The 22,449-nt window shown below is 41.7% G+C and overlaps 1 protein-coding gene across 1 annotated transcript in view; it reads right to left on the bottom strand.

Moving 5' to 3' along the window:
• The window catches only part of LOC127527905 (macrophage mannose receptor 1), a 183,967-nt gene that overhangs the window by 10,768 nt on the left and 150,750 nt on the right, over positions 1-22,449 (bottom strand). The window contains exons 45-49 of the mRNA XM_051928073.1: positions 17,725-17,908; positions 13,029-13,277; positions 10,410-10,595; positions 8,618-8,689; positions 1,630-1,772 (exon numbers count right to left, since the gene is read on the bottom strand). Coding sequence (XP_051784033.1) covers positions 1,630-1,772; positions 8,618-8,689; positions 10,410-10,595; positions 13,029-13,277; positions 17,725-17,908 — 834 coding nt within the window. The remainder of the gene's footprint in view (positions 1-1,629; positions 1,773-8,617; positions 8,690-10,409; positions 10,596-13,028; positions 13,278-17,724; positions 17,909-22,449) is intronic.

Raw genomic sequence — 22,449 nt, 5'->3', positions numbered from 1 at the left:
ATTACTTATGGTGTCGAAATTTCACATTAGTAACTGATCATGCTCCACTTCAATGGTTATACCGTCAAAAGGATACAAACTCTCGTCTCACGAGATGGTTCTTGGGCTTACAACCTTACAGTTTTACAGTCGGGCATCGACCTGTCTCTGAGCATGTCAATGCTGATGTCCTGTCACGTCTGTTTGAACCTGGTCTGGAGAGTCACTTAATTCACGAAAATGTGAATAAAGCTGAGGGAGGGGGTGTGAGCTGCGGAGCTGAATACAGGCGCTGCTGGGAAAACCCATGAAAAACGCTGACAGACTACCTTCACATTCCTCCTTACCTTTCTGGCGGCTCTGTCGCGTAATATGCCTCTTTAAGTAAGTGGTACTCCGCTTACTTAAAAAGCTTGTACGGCTTCTCTCAGTTTGGAATTGATTGTTGCTCTCTCTCTCTCTCTCTCTCTCTCTCTGACATTCTCTGCTCCTGGCGGAACTGTCATCTCTGACTTGTCATGGAGCACGTTTAAACTTTTTGAAAAAGAGACAAATGTTTGTTTGCAGTGTTTGAATAAAGTTCCTGTTTTTCTACAACCTCTTGTTTCTGTGCAAATCTGTGACCCAAGTGTGACAAGTCAAAGGAGATCTTGATATGCCATTCGTATTAAAACGTTTACAGTTTCCCATTAGAATAGCTTTTGCTATGACAATTAACAAATCACAGGGACAAACATTCGAAAACGTTGGTTTATTTATTAGAGAGAAAGAAACGATATTCTCTCATGGGCAGTTATATGTTGCATTGTCACAATGTAACTCCAAACATGGAATCAAAAGTCAATGCGATATTGACGAAAAGTTAATTCCAAATATTGATTTTACTGAAGTTTTACAGTAAAAGTGTAAGTTTAAAAAGTATTTGCGTGTTAATTTCAAAACCAAACAGAACAAAAACGTACAACGCAACGAATACCTCTAACATAACATGAAACAATTTTCTTTCAATTTATTACGGTTTACTATTTACTATTTCACTATTGTGAATTTCCCATTGGGATTAATAAAGTATCCTATCTATCTATCTATCTATCTATCTATTTTTTACTATGGTTAATTACTCGCTGTAATGTAAAATAGTTAGGTCTATTATGCATATGTAACATTTCCCATGAAAATAACATTCTGTTCAAATTGTACATCCGCTTCCCCATATGTGAGTGGCAGAGCCGCGAAGTGGCTAGTGTCTAGCGCTCACCTGGGGGTTGGCGAGCGAATCGAGCAGGGTTTTATGTATCTCATAATCCTCTCTAAACATTGAAGTGGCTTACCATACTTAGATTTGAAAAATCTACTTGCCTAGAAATAAAGAAAAAAGGTTGACCAGCTAAGTTTCTTTCAATGGGCATTCAGATGGTTTAGTCAACATTTCAAAACTGTTGTCAGAAAATGGAATGTATGTTTTTTACGGTGCAAACCAATTCTGCGATGCATTTCTGAAGTTCCTAAACTTTGAATTTGAACTTTTACTTTGACCCAACTGTAGGACATGCATCTGATCAACTATGAGATTTCCATGTTGGTAAATAAAAGAACAGGTAAAAGAAACTCACAAACACCCACATTACTGAAACAGAGGATCAGACTTACATTATCAAAGTGATTTACTGTCGATGGTGTCCTTAGATCAGTGAATTTCACACCACGTACTTTAATCAGATAATAGGCTACGCCAGCTATCACCAAGGCCAGGATGATCGCGCCAATCACTGCACCAGCAATTGAACCAGCATCTGAAAAGGTCAAAAATTGTTAGCTTTATTTTTTTTTTTTTTTCTCCCGTTCTCTCTTTCACATGAAATGGACAATGTGTTAGAAATACAACTGGCAAAGCTTTAGAGGTTTTACCCAACAAGCTGTCAGTTACATTTTACCAACACAGGCCGTTTCATACTCCCATAATGTTGGAACAGACAAACATGTCACAAAAACAGAACTGGAATCAATAGAAATAAACCGATAATAAATTGGGATCGTATTCAGTATGAAATTCAAGGTATGATTGATTTATGGACATATAAAGTGGCTATCCAAAATCTACACAACCTTTTTGAAATTTTAGCTTGTCTTGATGTAGAGCTTGAATCAGGACAGTTCATGTCACACCTTTTTACACCTTTTGCACTTTTTAATAGCTTAATTTCTTTAATACATAATGTAAACTCTGTTTTGCTCATATCATAGCCTTTGCTCTATTCTGACGGGTCTCTTTCAGTTTTATCGCACTCTTTTTTTATGAGAAAGTTCAAGTTCAGGCAAACAGCAAGGGAACTGCCTGTGGACAGGACTGCATTTCAGGCACTCGGTGGTAATTCCAGGATATTTATCTTCCTTGTCTGGCCATTCCGTGGCTGAGGTGTCTGAATGCTTTGGATTATGTTGGGTTGAAAGACCAAATTCTTCTTTTTTTTAGAAGGCCAGCAGGATTTGTGTTCTAATATTTTGATACTTAGAGCTGTCAAGTTTCCACTTTCTTATGTTCAGAGCGTTGATCCTTCATGCCTCCTAGTGTGACGCCATCTACACTAAGCTTGGCAGCAGGTATTGTGCTCATTGGTCGATGATCTAAATTGGCTTCCTACTTAACTTTTTTCTTCCTGGAATTCAGGTCATTAAATACCACAACAGTCTCATAAAACCATAATATATTTATACATATGGTACCGAGAGACTGAATGTGTTAGAGACATGAAGTTTGCTCATCGTTAGAAATGCCTTCTGTCATCCTAACTTTCTGTAACTTTCACAGCTCAGACTATGCACAGTGATTGTAAAGTGGTATGGCTGGTCACTAAACTTCAGAAGCTCCCTTAAGGCTTCTTTTCTGATGAGCTTTCTCCTTGACCAGTCCTCCATATTTCATGGTGTACAGAATTCCTTCAAAATTCATGTATGTGCTTCTCCTCTACTTTCCAACAGTTAGCTCCCACAGATCTTTTGTTTGCTGCATCTGGACCATTGGTGTGTCTACACTATGCAACCACACGATGTCACATAAACCCTACAGGAACAGCTAATTCTGCTTAAGACCAATCACATTCACTTCAGCCAGTGTTTGGGACCTACAGTACATGCTTGGTGATTTTTGCATTTGGAGAGGATGAGCGGTGCTAAGTTTCTTGGAGTCACCATCACTGATGAACTGAGGTGCGTACGACACATTTTGGCTCTCATCTTGGAGACACACGGGTGTTCCTGATTTCTGAAGACATCTGAGGACAGGTTGCATTTCTCCATTTGTTCTTCTTCTACAGGTGAGTAGTCCATCCTTTTGGTACAGCTCAGCTAAAGAGCGTAAACCAGTGCAGATGATGGTTAGGGTGTCACAGCCCTTAATCTGCCTTCTTGTCAGGACATACGCAGCACTCGCAGACAACATAATTAAAGACCTCAGCCATTCTGCACTCCCGTTTTTCTCACTCCTTCCTTATTACAAACAGCACAGGACCATCAGCACTAACACCAGTAGACGAAAGGTTACAGAGCAGCCAGATATACAGTCTTTGTTGTTATTATGTTTTTAACTTAAAAAAAAAACGCTGTATGAAAGTATGTTTGTGTGCGTATATATACAGGGGCATGCAAAATTTTGGGCACAGTGCTTGAAATGTCTATTATTCTGAACAGTTAAGTGAGCAGAAGATGAACTGGTCACCAAAAGGTATAAAGTTAAAGATGACACATTTCTTTAATATTTTAGGCAAGATTGCATTTTTATTTCCATCATTCACAGGTATGAAAAAAAAATATAAAAGGGCCTGAAGCAAAAGTTTGGGCACCTGACATTGTCAATTCTTAGTCAAACCCTTATAAATGCTTTTTGTAGCCAACTAAGCGTCCTTCATTTCTTTCATGGGGTATTTTCACCAATTCATCCTTGTAAAAGGCTTCTAATAAGGCAAGATTCTTGGGCTGTCTTTCGTGTACTGCTCTTTTGAGATCCATCCAATAATGTTTAGGTTGGGGGACTGTGAGATCCATGGAAAAACTGTCAGCTTATGCCTCTTGAGGTATTCCATTGTAGATTTTGAGGCGTTTCAGATCATTATCCTGGTGTAGGACTTAGCCTCTTTTTAAATTCATCTTTTTTTATAGATGGTGTGATGTTTGCTTCCAGAATTTGTTGGTATTTAATTGAATCCATTCTTCCCTCTACCAATGACATGTTTCCTGTGCTATTGGCTGCAACATAAGCCCAAAACATGATGGATTCACATCCATGCTTATTAGTTGGAGAGGTGTTCTTTTCCTGAAATTCGGCACCCTTTTTTCTCCAAACATACTTTTGCACATTGTGGCCAAAAAGTTCTATTTTGATTTCATCAGTCCACAGGACTCGGTCCAAAATGCATCAGGCTTGTTTAGATGTTAATTTGCAAATGTCAGTCGCTGAATTTTGTGGCCAGGACACAGGACAGGTTTTCTTTTGCTGACTCTACCATGAAGGTCATATTTGTTCAAGTGTCACTGCACAGAAGAAAAGGGCACCACCACAGGGAGTTTAGTTTGCCTTTCTAACAATCCAGCAAGCAGTACTTTCAGAAAGTTTTCTTGGTCTTCCCGACCTCAACTTGACCTGTACTGTTCCTGTTAGCTGCCATTTCTTAATGGGAGAACTTAAACACAAGTATATACACTAATAATAATAATAGTAATTGCCTACACTCTTTGCTTGAAAGTGGCTTTTAAAAAATCTTTTTGAAACTATTTATTTATGATAATTTGTAGTAAACAAAGTAACACAGAAAATAATCAGGTGCCTTTATTTGTATTATGAGCAGGTGGCACAGAGGTAGCACTGTTGCCTCACTGTAAGGCGATCACGGGTCCTGCAAGCTTTCTGCAAACAGCTTTAAGTTGTGAGAAAAGCACTATATAAATGTAAAGAATTATTATTACTATTATTATACGTGTGTATGCATTATCAAATTCAGGCGCAGCGTAGTGGAGGTAAAATAGGGACAGTAGATGTCGACAATAAGACGCGTTCATTGGAAATTACACAGCGCAGTGCACATGCAACATAAACATAATATGCATATTATTGAAGTAAATGTTCATATAAATTGATTATACAAAATAAAGTTTAGTATACAAACTTTTAACAAGTTGAGATGTGAAAACTGGTAATAAATGTGTGAAATGATACATTTATTGCTTTATATTTTACATATAGTTCATGTATATTATTAAAATTATATATAAATGGTATAAAATTTGTGTCATAGACTTCTTTTGTGTTATATTTCTTTGAAGAAGTCTTAATTAATTTGTTTTATAAAATCACTGATCAAGCTTAATGATGCAAGATTTAAAGGGAACAAAATGGGTAGGTATTGCTCATGTACTCTATAATAACACTCTGAAATACAACAGCAAACGTTCTAAAACCTTGTGAATCAAATTTTGGTACAAAATACAGAAAAAAAAGATTAAAGTATACAGTATTCTGCTTTAAAATGTTAAACACTGGAATATTTGAGACCTTTCTTCAACCCATAGTCAGTCAAAATTTGAATTATAATTACATATGTCTAATGTATGTGTGTGTGTACAGCAGGGCTATTCAATTTGGCGGCCCGCGGGCCACATGCGGCCCAGAATCAACCTCCGAGTGGCCCAGCCCGTGGTTCCGCCCATAGATAATAAATTAATATATATTATTCATAAATTGTTATTTAATATAATTTAATATAAATATATATATATATTATATTATATTAATATAAATATATAGTATATTAATATAAATATAAAGTATTTATTATGTCTATGGTCCCGCCAAAAACGCGCATTCCTAAGTAAAGTACGTAGCCTGCCACACGCAAACAATGCAGAGCGTGCCGGTAGTAGCTTAGATTACTATCAATATGTCTTTCTCAACACTGAAACGTAAAATTGCCAATGAAAACCGTAAGTTTAACCCTGCCTGGACTGACAAATACTTGTTTATTTTACCGCCACATCCAAACGCCAAACCGATGTGTTTAATTTGTAATGAGCGCATTGGAGTATTTAAAGATTACAATGTGCGGAGGCATCATGTTGAGAAACACCACACTTTTCGCACCAATTTTCCAGAGGGATCTCAAGAGAGGGCTGCAAAAGTGCAGAGTTTGATTGCATCTTACAACCGGAGCAGTACTACCATGGTGCGGTCATTCACAGCCCAAGAGAGAGCTACTGCAGCATCCCTTCATGTTTCCTAGATACTGGCAAAAAAGAAAAGGCCATTCACAGACTCTGAAACCGTGAAGGACTGTATGCTGGCTGTCGTGGATGAGGTGATAAATGACGATAAAATTAAAATGAGCGTGGTATCTGCTATAAAAAACGTACCCCTGTCAGATACTTCAAACATTCATAGGGTTGAAATTCTTGCTGCAGATGTGTATGAAACGCTGTTAGGAGACCTGATGAAAGCTGATACTATGCCTATAGCAGTAGATGAGTCCACAGACAAAACTGATACTGATCAGTTGTGCATATATGTCCGTTTTTTTGATGGCAAATGCTTCCGAGAGGAGCTGCTCGGCCTACTGTCGTTAGAAGGACACACAACTGGCGATATTGTCTTTGGGAAAATTTCCGCCTTTTTTAAAGACAGTGGTCTGGATATGAAGCGTTTGTGCATGCTTGTGACAGATGGGGCTCCGTCCATGACAGGGAAAGTGAATGGTTTGGCAGCACGTTGGTCCGCTGTTGCACCTCAGTTGATCTCCTTACACTGCATTGTGCATCAGGCGGTGTTGTGCGCAAAACTAAGCGGGGCGCTCAAAATGACAATGGACAGCGTTATGGCTATAATTAATTTTAATTGCTCCACATCAAGCCTCCAACACCGCTTATTCCGCATGCTGCTGTCAGAAATGTCTGCTGAGCACCACAACCTTCTTTTGCATAATGACGTGAGGTGGCTGTCCAAAGGCAAAGCACTGGAGCGTTTCTGCGGTCTCAGAGAAGAGATCATAACATTCCTCCACGGCAGCAAGCAAAAAAAGGCAGAAATGCACTTGAGTCGCATACTGGACGACAACTTCATGGCCGATGCCTACTTTCTGAGCGACATATTCAAACACCTGAACGATCTCAATTTGGGACTACAAGGCAGAGACAAAACTGTCATCGACCTTGTGGAACAGATGCGCGCATTCCAAGTTAAACTGGACCTTTTCGCAAATGATTTGAGCACAGGCCGAATGCTGCATTTTCTGACACTCCGCAAATGCATCTCATCCCCCGCACAAATCACGGATGTGATGACAGATTTCATTGCGATGTTGAAAAATAACTTTGCTGGTCGATTGGATGGACTTGATCTGCCCACAGAGTTGGCCGTTTTTGTCAGAGACCCGTTCACTGTTGCAATAGAAGGGGACTTATCCGCCAGAGCTAAGAAACTGGTCCCTTCCATTGACGAGGGGAAATTCACACTCGAACTTGTTGACATGCAGTCATCTGTAACCATGGCACAGGAGCTTTCCACTAACGGGCCTGCAATGTTTTGGACTGATGTCAACGCACATCAGTTCCCTAACATTAAGAAAGTAGCGATCGTCATGCTCAGTATGTTTGGATCAACATATACACGTGAGTCAAGTTTTTCACACATGAACTCCATAAAAAGCAACTCTCGTTGCTCCCTGACTGACCATACTCTCCACCAATGCCTTCGAATTGCATTGACAACTTACGAGCCTAAAGTCACTGCTCTCGTTCAAAACAAAAAATGTCACTTCTCCCACTAAGTCAGCAGGGTAACTGTAGCCTACAATACATCAATATAATATGGGATGCGTAACAGAGGCATGCCTAATCACACATGGTGATTTAAAATATGTTCCCTCAGTGTTGTTATAGTTGTGAATACTGTGCACTTTTTATTTTATGCACTTTGAGATGTTCCTGGGTCAAATGTGTGCAAGTTGTTTATTTTGTTTCAAAAGGAAACAATGTTATTTCTAATAGCCTACTACTGTGCACTATTTTGTTTTATAGGTCAGATATGTAGCCTAGGTCAGTTTTTTTTCTTTTGTAAGTGGAAAAAATAGGGGCTACCTCAGATTCTGTTAATTCAGCTCTTTTTGTATGCACCTTTTGCTCTGCAAACTGACCAAAGTTAAAAGAGAAACAACGAATAAACCTTATGTTTTTCAATAAATTTGTTTGTGTTGGTTTTAAAATTTGTCATTACGAGCTGCTTTGCCGCTAAAATGACTGGCCCAGCTAACCTTCTTAGTTTGACAATCTGGCCCAACTGAATTTGTAATTGAATAGCCCTGGTGTACAGTATATATATAATATATATACAGTATGCAATATTCTCAATAGTCCAACACATTTTTTAATATCCTGTACCAAATACTGTACAATAAATATCAAATCCAACCATAAAAATCATACAAATTGTTCTTTGTGCCGCTGTGATCCTGCATTGCACTTCTGTTGTGGAAGCTCAGCAGGTTTCCCATCTTCCTTTAACTTTGTCAGTTAAAACACTTGGGTGACTTTAAGCTTGTTAAAGAGATGAGGACAAAACACTCCAATAATAATAATAATAATAACAACGAGCACTTACTGTTCTGTTGTGGGTGTTTCTCAGGAGCATCAGTAGGTATAGTAATATTATTATCTTCACCTGTCTGATAATCTAAAAAACAGAAATTTTAATAAGCTTTAAAAAGTAGAACTGAAAAGTGCAATATTGTGCCAAAGTTTTGTATCTGTCTAACTACAAAGCTTGTAACTGTTCTTTTATTATTGGAGTATTTGCCTTAAATGAATTTCTCCTCCACCTACTCCTCCATCTTCCTGACCCGCCAATCCAGAGCAGGGTTTCCAGGCAGCTGGATCTTTTCCCAGCAATCATCAGGTGTATGGCAGGAACGATACATGGACAGGACGGCCAGACCGTTGCAGGGTGAACACGCACAAATGAGACAATTTAGGATCTTTGGACTGTGAGAGGAAAACTGAGGACCTGAAGGAAACTTGCACAGAGATGGAGTGGATGTGCAAACTCCACGCAGAGAGCTCATAGGACGTGAATCCCGTGCTTGTTATTGGAAGGCAGCAGTGTTACCACTGTGCCACCAGGCTGCCACAATTCTCCTCAATGGATCTTAAAATTACTAAAGATTTATTCATCTTTTATTCAAAATTACAGTTGTATTTTATTAAATTAATAAATACTAATCCTGATGATATTTTAGTTTGCTTTTAATTCACAACTAATGATTTCCGCCATATGATGGGGTGATTTGTGACAATGGTGTCCTGAAATGTAAAATCTTGAATGGACCTTTGATAAGACCACCTGCCTAAACTTTAGAATGGCAGCTGTAGTCAATTTTTTATTTTAAAGTGTCTTTCTGCCTTAGCCTTAGTCTGAATTGACACATAGAGGATGCATAGAGGTGCAGGGCTACACATCATCAAAGACGTCCTACCTAAAGCCACCATACCTTACAGTATTTGAAAAAATGTTGATGTGTATTTGTCACTGAAATTTTGACTGAACTGTCACTGGCCAGAAATGGCTCAAGGCCCCACTACTGTCCATTTCACACCTCCCTCGGCCCAGTGCCTTTCAAACAGATGTAAGGCATCTGCATGACCGAGATGGCTTATCTGCCACAGTACTAAAGTTGTTCTTCTTCAGTGCCATTAGTTAAGCTGCAACTTACTGACTCAGAGGTCCCGACTGCTCTGTGTGAGTGTGTGAAGCCAAAAACCGAAGGAGACTAGCCCTGAGCGATTTCTCACCATTAATGATAGCTTTCCCCAGCAGTGACACGTCTTTTCTAGCCATGCTGTCCGTAATTATAGGCAAGACCTGGGTTCGCCTCCCAGGTCCTCCTTGCGTGGAGTTTGCATGTTCTCCCCGTGTCCGCGTGGGTTTCCTCCCACAGTCCAAAGACATGCAGGTTAGGTGCAATCCTAAATTGTCCCTAGTGTATGCTTGGTGTGTGTGTGTGCCCTGTGGTGGGCTGGCATCCTGCCCGGGGTTTGTTCCTGCCTTGCGCCCTATGTTAGCTGGGATTGGCTCCAGCAGACCCCCGTGACCCTGTAGTTAGTATATAGCAGGTTGGATAATGGATGGTTGGATGAATTTTTGAGATCCCCCTCATAGATGATCCTGAGCATTGTTTCAATAACTTATGGACAGAACCAGCATTACACCTATGTAGAGTCTCTCATTCATCCAAGTGTTTCAACCTTTTTGTCCATTTTATTCTGAGCAGAAGAATTGCGATTCTTGCGCCAGACCTAAAATGAATCACATTAGACCTTAGAGATGGATTTCACAGTATGAAATTCCTTTACAAGCAGAGAGCAGAAAAGACATCATAGATGGCTCAGCTACTTACACTGGCGGTGACGGCAGATGAAGCCTCTTTCTGTCACGCAGTTATTGTCATTCCACCTTCCATCTTGCACGTACATTTCAACGCAGTTTTCGCTGCTCCCTCCTCCTGAGTGTTGTAGTCCATTGGGTTCTCCAGGAGCCCAGCTAGTAAAACTGACAGCAGACTTGTCTGTCCAGGACCAACCCACTTGAAGGGAAGAAGATGGAGATGCTTAGAGGATGAGTAACTAACAAAGGCAGGATGGGTGACCAAAAAACACTAAAAAAAAATCAGAAGAGTATTCCCTTCGGCAAGCAGTTCACTTCTGCTTCATTTTGCCTTTTATAAATGAACATCTTCATAACTGACAGAAATTACAAAGAAATAAACCTGGAAATGTAAAAGTCTGTGACGTCCATCTTTAAACAACAAAACCCACAGGCGTACATGCATTGGGATTAATGCGGCCTTCCACTCTCGATGCATAGTTGCAGTGCATGTGAAGCTTGAGGGTGCCATACTGTACACCTGCTGTCATCCGAATTATGAACAGATGGAAGGAGACAGCAGGAGAAAAAGAAATTCACTTTTTTATTAAAAAATATGATCAGGTTTCCTTTAATTAGCGCACAAAATTTTGTGGAGCAGAGAAAAAAGCTATAATAAAATGTGAATTGTTAGAATTTTTTCTGCTCAAAATCAATTCAAGTCTCGTATAACTGCATTTAGGATTGGAATCTAAATAATGGAACTTTAGTGCTGACCATGCCAGACAAAAAAAACTGTGAAAATATTCCACTTTAAGCAAAGACTAATATACAGAGTGGCGCAGGGAAACAAGAAATTTTCAATTGACATTCAATGCACGAAAAAACACATTAAAAATGCATTTAATGATTAAATGTATCATATAGGATGGTAATCAATATTCATTTTATGTTTTGAAGAAAACATCATGAAGGTGTTGTCCATTTCTCCGTACACATTCTGACATCCTTTTGTGGAAATTCTGCATTGCTCGACGTAACATGTCAAGAGGAATGCCAGCGCTTTCCTCTTCAATCCTCCTTTTTAGTTCAGCAATGGTTGCAGGACGTGTGCGGTACACTTGGCTTTTAAGATGTCCCCACAGAAAAAAAATCACAAACAGTGAGATCTGGGGATCTTGGAGGGCATGGAATGTCACCGTTAACGTGAAATGACCAGAGGTGGGTAGAGTAGCCAAAAATTGTACTCAAGTAAGAGTAAAAAGTATTTTTACTTCAAAATAATATTACTCAAGTAGGAGTAAAAAGTATTTGGTGAAAAGACTACTCAAGTACTGAGTAACTGTTTGATCATAATAAATTACTGTATCTGTTTTTTAGAAATGTTGTAATAGGAAAATATAAAATAATGTGCAAATTCTGCTATTTCCAAATAAAAAAATAAAAAATGAGTAAAAATAAATAACATCTTTACAAAATAAAGATGCACAAATAACACAAAGTTCCAAATCTCAGTTTTTCACAGCAAAGCTTTTGAAGCCAATACCTACAGAAGGTAACATGTATGTTTGAACAGTGCAAACTACTTATAAGATATACTGTACACTGACAGTATAATTCTGCATATTCACTTGCCCTCCAAATAGCACAGCTGATAAAAAATAACATTAGAACAAGGCAGCTTGTGTGCGTACAACAAGTCTCACTTTACCTTGACTGTCTGTGTCTGTGCATGTTTGGTTAAAACGTGCTTGTTCTTCACTCAGTGAAGTGATGGTTAAGCTTCAGCAGGAGTTGGCTCTCATTTTTCATGTATTCTTTCTTTCCCTGTCCGCTGTCTGTGAGGAGTTTGTGCTACTATGCCACCACAGTTTGTGTGTGGTCATGTGACTGCATGGATAGTCTGATTTGTGAAACAGAGCCATGTGATTATTGTTGCTACGTCTGATTGGTGAAACAATCATACAGTAGATCCACTGGCGGCTTCTCTCTGGCAAAAATATAGCGTATATAATGGGAAAAAAAGTAACAATTCGAGTGTTGCCCAATGTAGCGGAGTAAGAGTAGCGTTTCTTCTTCACAAATGTACTCAAGTAAAAGTAAAAAGTATGGTGCAGTAAAACTACCCTTAGAAGTACAATTTTTTTAAAAAGTTACTCAAGTAAACGTAACTCGTTACTACCCACTTCTGGAAATGACGCGCCTTCCAAACAATCGTCGAATAGCTGCCATTGATTGTCAGGGAGTATGCAAAGTGGCTCCACCTGGGGACTTTGTTTTTACAGCTGAAAACATTTCTTCGAAATTACTCACCCATGTTGTAATCGCATAAACAGATGGGACACGATCATGATGTCCTAACTGGTAATAACACCGAAATTCCCTTTGCGCAGCAGTCATACTATCACCCTTCTTATAAAAGGCTTTCACAGCGAACGCTTGTTGCGCACCACTCCACTGCTCCGTTATAACTAATGGCAAGGGGTTCTAAACAACTGCTGACGCTCCAGGGTCGCCAACACCTAGTTCCAAAATTTCCCGTTTGAGTCCGCCACCCTGTACAAATGCAGTGCCGTGGCCACTGGTCAAGAAAAGCAAAACATTTATTCTGTGAGCACTTTATGTTACAAAGCCAAAGCATTCTTTTACTTACTTGAGCTGTCTTTGGAGAGGCCAATCCAGAGATTGTGATACTTGTTGTATTCAGCTTTCAGTAAAAACTCCACTTCTGCTCGGCTGTGTATGGATGCAAGTTCGGCTCTTCCTTCCTGGCAATAGTGCCTCGCATGATACCACGAGTAGCCCTTTTTCTCACTGACAATTAAATAGCAATATCGGCCATAGGTGTACCAACCATCACGACAATTGCCGTCTCCTGGAGCTGGAGTGGGTGGAGGCTTTTCTGTACAGTAAAAGAAGAACAATGGCACCAACATCAAGGTCTATATTCAGAATGGTTGTTTTTCAATGGGCTCTTTGTCTGCAAGATATGCCTTGTGAAGCCTGAGTTTAGAAAGAAAAAAGAACTGATTGAAAAAATGTGATGCTAATGGTAGTGAGGTGTTTAGTGAAGACGTTACAAGCTACAATGAAATCACCACGTTTACTTTGTAGGGCAGCATTTTACATTAAATGTCCCTAATTTCAATGTTTCAACATTTTAATTACTGTCTAATTACCAGTATATTAGCAGGTTATCTGTGTATTATGACAGAGGACCTACTATAATGAGATTCACTTACACATTTTCGCATGCTTTTATAATCTTTTTGATATATATATTTATATTTTTTAACAATGAAAACATAAATAAGCTGACATTGCCTATTTCGATGAAAACCTCTGTAAACACCTATTCCAGACCACCAGCATTGTTTCCCCTTGACTATTTCATGGCTGCTGTTAATTAATAATTGATTTGAAGATCTTAATTCTGTTACATTACCAGGCTTTTCCAGCAATTTTCAGTCGTAGCCTTTATTTACTTAAATTTAGCGAGTCAAAGGTAGTCAGTGACGTGTTCTAATGCAATATGCCCAGCGACTCACTCCAACTAGTCTCCTATTCGCTCCAATAAAATTCAATACATTTGGTTTTGTCTTTACTCGTACAAGTGGGCTTATGTGCATGAGAGCCAATGAATGCTAATCTGGAAGTGCAACACGTAGAATTCAACAACGAGGAATAAGGAACAAAGGTGTTTTGGGCTTCACAAACAGAAGAGAAGCTCCTCTGTCTGATGTCTCGTGTTTTATGTACCACAACAGAATGGAAGGAAAAAAAAGTTAGAGATTGCGGCTGAACTTGTTGTAGCTGTTAGCCCTTCGTAAAAAGCCGACTTCGTCAGGCAGCACACTGTTGACTGTCAGAAAAAGGTGTAAGCACAACAGTGCTAGGAGGCCAGCAATCTGTAGGAAAATGTAACATGGCCAACAGTATTCATTCATTAATTTGACATGGTGTGGCAACGAGATCATCAACTGCAGTTGACAAAATCTGATGTACTCCACTACTAGAAACTGTGTAATGTGACATCAACTTTAGAGGCAGTTAGTGGGGTGGAAGGCAGAAACTCTGTGTTTTTCCCAGTTGATTCTGGGGTTCATCAGGGGTGTGTTCTTGCTCCTACTGTGTTCAATGCATGCATGGACTGGGTGTTGGGTAAGGTTGTGGGGTCCAGAAGCTGTGGGGCATCTGTTGGTGAAGAAAGATTCACTGATGTTGACTTTACTGATGATGCTGTGATCTTCGCAGAGTCAATTAAGGCTCTGATTGAGGTTCTCAAGAGACTGAGCGAGGAGGCTGAGTGTCTGGACTTGCGAGTATCCTGGATAAAAACCAAGATTCAGGCCTAAAATGATCACTTGGGTGCAGCTATCAGCAGCTATGTCTGTCTGCAGAAAGAGCATACTTACCTTGGCAGTGGCATTCGTGTCTCTGGTGACTCTTTCTATGAAGTTAGTAGACAGATGGGAAGAGTACGAAGGGTCATGAGGTCACTGGAAAGGGGTATGTGTAGCTCCTGATATCTATGCAAAAGGATGAAGGTCCAAGTCTTTAGAGTCCTGGTGCTTCCTGTCTTGATATATGGTTGCGAGACATGGACGCTATCTCTTGTGTCGCTTTGCAGAATCCTTGGGTACCTTTGGTTTGACTTTGTGTCGAATGAGCGGTTGCTCATGGAGTCCCGAATGAGGTACATTACCTGCATTGTGAGGGAGTGTCAGTTACGGCACTACGGCCATGTGGCGTGATTCCCCGAGGGTGATCCAGCTCGTAGGATCCTCATTGTTGAGGACCCAAGTGGCTGGACCAGGCCAAGGGGTCGTCCACATAACACCTGGCTGTGGAAGATAGATGGTCATTTCTGGAGAGTGGGACAGGACCGCGTGTCTGTCTGGGGGGTTGCCAACCAGGATCCTAAGCTGTTTCGTCATGTGGTGGGTGCAACAATGCGCTTTACCAGTGCATGCTCCCCACCTTCCCCTGACCTGACCTGGTGGGGTGGGCTCAACACAGCTATGTTCCCTGTGAACAAACTGTTTGTGTCCTGAGGTGCTGGTAAAGATAATCTTGCCTTCCATAGATGTGATGGTGATACACACTAATTAGTAGATGATCTGCCATTTACCTATTCTTCTATGTCTTTGAAAAAAGGGTCTGCCATTTGAAGAATAAAGATATCAACGAAATAGATTTCATATAACAAATGCAGTATTATTCAAATATTAATGGCATGTTTGACTTAGTAACACAGTAAAACCTCATTTTGTATTTCCTCTGGATTTTTTTTTTTAAATGTATAAATGCGGTATAAGCTGAAAATCTTTAAATTTAATGATTAACATTATGTCATGTTTCTTGTTACATGGATTGCATTAATTGTGCAGTGGTACCTTTTTAGGGGTTACTCTTGAAAATGTCCCTTAAAATATCTGGGGCCAGCATTAAAAATGTTAAAACTTGGAAAACATGAAATACTGGAACATAAAATTGAGTTTCTACTCCATACTGGAGATTTTACTTTGAATTTGTTATTGTAATCAGCCATCCATAAACCTTAAAAAGGCGTTTCTTAATGTGTCCCTCCATCGAACTTAGCTGGAATTCTCTTTCAAGGAGAATCCTGCCCAGCATTTATTAGCAAACTTTCATTTCATTCAAATCAAATAAAACACTGATGTTTTGTTAAATGTGATCCTTTTCTGAGTTAACTACTTCATTTTTGAAAAATATTACATGAAACAGGTTAGGGACTCTCACAAGCTTGATTAGACACAATGTACGCATGTTTACACTTGTACACGAAGCAAATGGTTCTCCTTTCATACCTTAGCTCTTTCTGCACAGTTTGCAAAGTCAAATATGTCCATGTGTGTTGTTTGTATTGACCTTCACTTAGCACTTTTGAGGTGAAGGCATGAATGATAACTAATATCCACATACAGGCAGTGTCCACGGAGATCAAGATGAATACCACTTACAATACGTCTTGTTTGGCTGGGCTGCTTACAGTGAACAGAGTCTGCCATTTCACTCTGTTTACATCCATATAATACATCATTGTATGTGTGTGTTTTGTTATTTTCTCTTCTGTTGGAACTATGCTGTATACGTGCTAAATAGTACAGTGGATCGAAACTGTAATTTTAAAATGAGTTCGTCAAGAACACGGGGACACAGTTGGAAACTTGTTGAGGGAAAGTTGCACATAAACATTAGGAAGTTTTTCTTTACACAAAGAATGATAGACACTTGGAATAAGCTACCAAGTAGTGTGGTAGACAGTAAGACTTTAGGAACCATCAAATTAGACGGTGTCATTTTGGAAGAAATAAGTGGATAGGACTGGCAAGCTTTGTCAGGCTGAATGGCCTGTTCTTGTCTAGATTGTTCTAATGTTCTAAAATGTTCAAACATTTTAAATTATATATTATTACATAGATTCAGTTCTGCGCTCTGTGTTTATGGAGTTTTTATTTTCTTTCCATGACTCCTCCATATTTGCTTCAGTTATTAAATTGGCTCCAAATGAGCAAGAGTGGGTTGTCTAGTCCCCCCCCCCTCCCCCCCCCACCCCCCAACCCCCCCCCCCCCCACCATTTTCTTCTTTACAAACTGTAACTCATGACATAAATGTGGTGATGGTTGCTAAAATCTCATTGAGTTATTGTTAAAATGGTTCATATTTGGTATAACAGTGTGTAGTTTACAAAAACAAAAGCAGTGCAGTTATTCAAAATGTCAGCAGCATGATAAAAAAACAACATTTTCAAAATAATGCAACATTTTTTGCAAAATTTCACATGTAAATAATTGGATTGTGAAAATAAGCTTTCATAATACAGAGGGGAAAAAATTAATCACTTACAAAATAAATGTCAAGATTTCAAACCAGTGGGCCTTTCCTACTAGGTTGTTCACGGGATGCAATTTGTCATCTAATGTCTTGTCTGTGGAAGTGCAATAATCTTCAAGGAATCAATTAAGATATCAGACTACAGTGATGGGGAAGATGGTTGTTTCATGTTGCAATGAGCATCTGAAATTTCACAGCGTGGCATTTCTACAAGCTCAAGTGTACCCTGCATGTAATTCTGGATTGAAAAGAAAAATGGTCCCAAATAATTCAAAAGTGAATAAGACTTGTTTGTGTTTGCAGCAATGTAGACCTTCTATATTATTTTTTTGTTTGAAATTTAATGAAGTTTTCAGTTTTGTTCCAATCAATAATCCCACTTTGCTCTGCTAAGGTGGCTATGTGAGCAAGAACTCTGCAGTGCAATGTAAGTGGCTTGATAAATAAGCCATTTTTTATTTCAAGTGAATTCAGAAAATGTTTATCTTACCTTTGCTAATTTTGCAGATATACGCATGCTTTGCATTGCATGATGTGTCGTTCCAGGTGCCATGGAACAGTGGTGCACTGTGCATGGTCACACAGCCCTCTCCTGCCAAGTTGGTAGGTTCTCCTGGACCCCAGTGTGTGTAGAATACTGGCCAGCCATCTGTCCAGCTGTAAGATTCATTTCCCTGAAGTGTGAGAAAGTTAATTAGGGTCAGTCTATTGCCAGGTCCACTGATGCCCACTCACACACACAATTTAGATGTCCCCTGTTAAGCTAAGTTGCATGTTTTTAAGCCCATAAAGACACAGAGAGTATCCGCCAAATGCCAAAATGTGGGCAGTGCTAACTCCTGTGTTGTACCCACTTTATGAGGTTATGGTATTAAAAACAAAAGAAATATTGTTATGAATATTGTTACATTTCTCCACTCCTCACTTGTTCCTTCATATCTCACTCTACTATTCCACCTCAAGCTTTAAGTACTGGGTTGGCATTGTCTTTCAAGAATGTCTGCCTTTTCTCTATGTCTAAGAACACTTTGAATCTTGTCCTTCTACCTTGTTGCACTAAATTAGTACATCTGTTATTATCTTAACAAGGTCATTTGCAAGGAATTACGTTTTTTTTTCTCAAGCCATTAATACAGACATACAGGGGTAAAGACAACAATAATCATCATTCCTTAACAGGCCACAAACAACCAGTTTAACAAAATCACTCAGACATAAGTCATGTATTTAGCGCATCTGAAGATCATAATGTTCATTTTATGCATCTCACAGCTTGTACTTAAATGACAGATGAGATTAGACAGGAGTCCCTATGGACTATGATGTTCGCTGATGACACTGTGATCTGTAGCAATAGTAGGGAGCAGGTTGAGGAGACCCTGGAGAGGTGGAGATATGCTCTGGAGAGGAGAGGAATGAAGGTCAGTAGGAACAAGACAGAATACTTGTGTGTAAATAAGAGGGAGGTCAGTGGAATGGTGAGGATGCAGGGAGTAGAGTTGGTGAAAGTGGATGAGTTTAAATACTTGGGATCAACAGTACAGAGGAATGGGGATTGTGGAAGAGAGGTGAAGAGAGTGCAGGCAGGGTGGAATGGGTGGAGAAGAGTGTCAGGAGTAATTTGTGACAGACGGGTATCAGCAAGAGTGAAAGGGAAGGTCTACACGATGGTAGTGAGACCCGCTATGTTATATGGGTTGGAGACATTAGAGGGTCAGCTCAAGTTGGACGGTTGGGAGACAAAGTCAGAGAGGGCGAGATTGCGTTGGTTTGGACATGTGCAGAGGAGAGATGCTGAGTATATTGGGAGAAGGATGCTAAGGCTAAAGCTGCCAGGCAAGAGGAAAAGAGGAAGGCCTAAGAGAAGGTTTATGGATGTGGTGAGAGAGGACATGCAGGTGATGGGTGTAACAGAACAAGATGCAGAGGACAGGAAGATTTGGAAAAAGATGATCCACTGTGGCAACTCCTAATGGGAGCAGCCAACAGAAGAAGAAGAAGAAGACAGCTTGTCCATCCATCCATCCATCCATCCATTTACTTCCGCTTATCCAAGGTCGGGTTGCAGGGGCAGCAGCTTGAGCAGAGATGCCCAGACTTCCTTCTCCCAGGCCACTTCTTCTAGCTCTTCCGGGAGAATCCCGAGGCGTTCCCAGGCCAGCCGGGAGACATAGTCCCTCCAGCATGTCCTGGGTCTTCCCCAGGGCCTCCTCCCGGTTGGACCTGCCTGGAACACCTCACCAAGGAGGCATCCTGATCAGATGCCTGAGCCACCTCATCTGACTCCTCTCGATGCGGAGGAGCAGCAGCTCTACTCTGAGCCCCTCCCGGATGACTGAGCTTCTCACCCTATCTTTAAGGGAAAGCCCAGACACCCTGCGGAGGAAACTCATTTCAGCCGCTTGTATTCGCGATCTTGTTCTTTCGGTCACTACCCATAGCTCATGACCATAGGTGAGGGTAGGAACATAGATCGACTGGTAAATTGAGAGCTTTGCCTTATGGCTCAGCTCCTTTTTCACCACGACAGACCGATGCAGAGCCTGCATCACTGCGGACGCCGCACCGATCCGCCTGTCAATCTCACGCTCCATTCTTCCCTCACTCGTGAACAAGACCCCGAGATACTTGAACTCCTCCACTTGAGGCAGGATCTCGCTACCAACCCTGAGAGGGCACTCCACCCTTTTCCGGCTGAAGAACATGGTCTCAGATTTGGAGGTGCTGATTCCCATCCCAGCTGCTTCACACTCAGCTGTGAACCAATCCAGAGAGAGCTGAAGATCACGGCCTGATGAAGCAAACAGGACAACATCACCTGCAAAAAGCAATCCTGAGTCCACCAAACCGGAACCCCTCAACACCCTGGCTGTGCCTAGAAATTTTGTCCATAAAAGTTATGAACGGAATCGGTGACAAAGGGCAGCCCTGGCGGAGTCCAACTCTCACTAGAAACGGGTTCAACTTACTGCCGGCAATGCGGACTAAGCTCTGACACTGGTTGTACAGGGACCGAACAGTCCTTATCAGGGGGTCCGGTACCCCATACTCCCGGACCACCCCCCACAGGATTCCCCGAGGAACACGGTCAAACGCCTTTTCCAAGTCCACACAACACATGTAGACTGGTTGGGCGAACTCCCATGCACCCTCCAGGACCCTGCTAAGGGTGTAGAGCTGGTCCACTGTTCCGCGACCTGGACAAAAACCACACTGTTCCTCCTGAATCTGAGGTTCGACTATCCAATGGACCCTCCTCTCCAGAACCCCCGAATAGATTTTTCCAAGGAGGCTGAGGAGTGTGATCCCTCTGTAGTTGGAACACACCCTCCGGTCCCCCTTCATAAAGAGGGGGACCACCACCCCGGTCTGCCAATCCAGAGGCACTGTCCCCGATGTCCATGCAATGTTGCAGAGACGTGTCAACCAAGACAGTCCTACAACATCCAGAGCCTTGAGGAACTCTGGGCGTATCTCATCCACCCCCGGGGCCCTACCACCAAGGAGTTTTTTGACCACCTCGGTGACCTCAGTCCCAGAGATGGGAGAGCCCACCTCCCAGTCCCCAGGCTCTGCTTTCTCATTGGAAGGCATGTTAGTGGGATTGAGGAGGTCTTCAAAGTACTCCCCCCACCGACCCACAACATCCCGAGTCGAGGTCAGCAGCGCACCATCCCCACCATATACAGTGTTGACACTGCACTGCTTCCCCCTCCTGAGACGCCGGATAGTGGACCAGAATCTCCTCAAAGCCATCTGAAAGTCGTTCTCCATGGCCTCCCCAAACTCCTCCCATGCCCGAGTTTTTGCCTCAGCAACCACCGAAGCCGCATTCCGCTTGGCCTGCCGGTACCTATTAGCTGCCTCCAGAGTCCCACAGGACAAAAGGGTCCGGTAGGACTCCTTCTTCAGCTTGACAGCATCTCTCACCGCCAGTGTCCACCAACGGGTTTGGGGATTGCCACCACGACAGGCACCAACCTCCTTACGGCCACAGCTCCGGTCAGCCGTCTCAACAATAGAGGCACGGAACATGGCCCATTCGGACTCAATGTCCCCCACCTTCCTCGGGATGTGGTCGAAGTTCTGCCGGAGGTGGGAGTTGAAGCTACTTCTGACAGGGGACTCTGCCAGACATTCCCAGCAGACCCTCACAACACGTTTGGGCCTACCAGGCCTGACCGGCATCCTCCCCCACCATCGAAGCCAACTCACCACCAGGTGGTGATCAGTTGACAGCTCCGCCCCTATCTTCACCCGAGTGTCCAAGACATGTGGCCGCAAGTCCGATGACACGACCACAAAGTCAATCATCGAACTGAGGCCTAGGGTGTCCTGGTGCCAAGTGCACATATGAACACCCCTATGCTTGAACATGGTGTTTGTTATGGACAATCCGTGATGAGCATAGAAGTCCAAAAACAAAACACCGCTCGGGTTCAGACTGGGGGGGCCATTCCTTCCAATCACGCCCTTCCGGGTCTCACTGTCATTGCCCACGTGAGTATTGAAGTCTCCCAGCAGTACGAGGGAGTCCCAAGAAGGTATGCCCTCTAGCACCCCCTCCAGGGACTCCAAAAAGACAGCCTGTACTGTACTTAAATACTGTTATGAAATCTACTAGTTCTGGTCTTGACTGATCTAAAACATTTACCATGCAGAAGGAATGTGAACAAAACATGGGGTAAGTGAAGTACATCATGATAAATCTTAATGGCCTTGTGATTCAATTTGCGATACCCAGTCGGGAGGTGGCAACCAGTGATTTTACAAGTAATGCACACCACTCTCCTAAGCTGCTTCCTGTCTTCTGATTGCCATCCCAAACTATGATGAAGAAGGTGAAAACATTATCATTGATTTCAGTGACACTATTTTTTAAATGTCTCTGAAAGAACAGCCTCCAGTGAGCTACAACACTGGAACTCAAGCTGCTTAACCGTTAGGAGACAAAGCATACAAGTGAGGGCATCAATGGAGTCCCTCAGGGGTCTGTCCTGGGACCATTACTATTTTTTGATTTATATTAATGACAGGGCGGCACGGTGGCGCAGTGGGTAGCGCTGCTGCCTCACAGTTAGGAGACCTGGGTTCGCTTCCCGGGTCCTCCCTGTGTGGAGTTTGCATGTTCTCCCCATGTCTGCGTGGGTTTCCTCCGGGTGCTCCGGTTTCCTCCCACAGTCCAAAGACATGAAGGTTAGGTGCATTGGCAATC

Source organism: Erpetoichthys calabaricus, chromosome 5 (genome assembly GCF_900747795.2).
Source record: "Erpetoichthys calabaricus chromosome 5, fErpCal1.3, whole genome shotgun sequence".
Lineage (NCBI taxonomy): Eukaryota > Metazoa > Chordata > Cladistia > Polypteriformes > Polypteridae > Erpetoichthys > Erpetoichthys calabaricus.
This window is presented reverse-complemented; position numbering and strand designations above follow the sequence as displayed.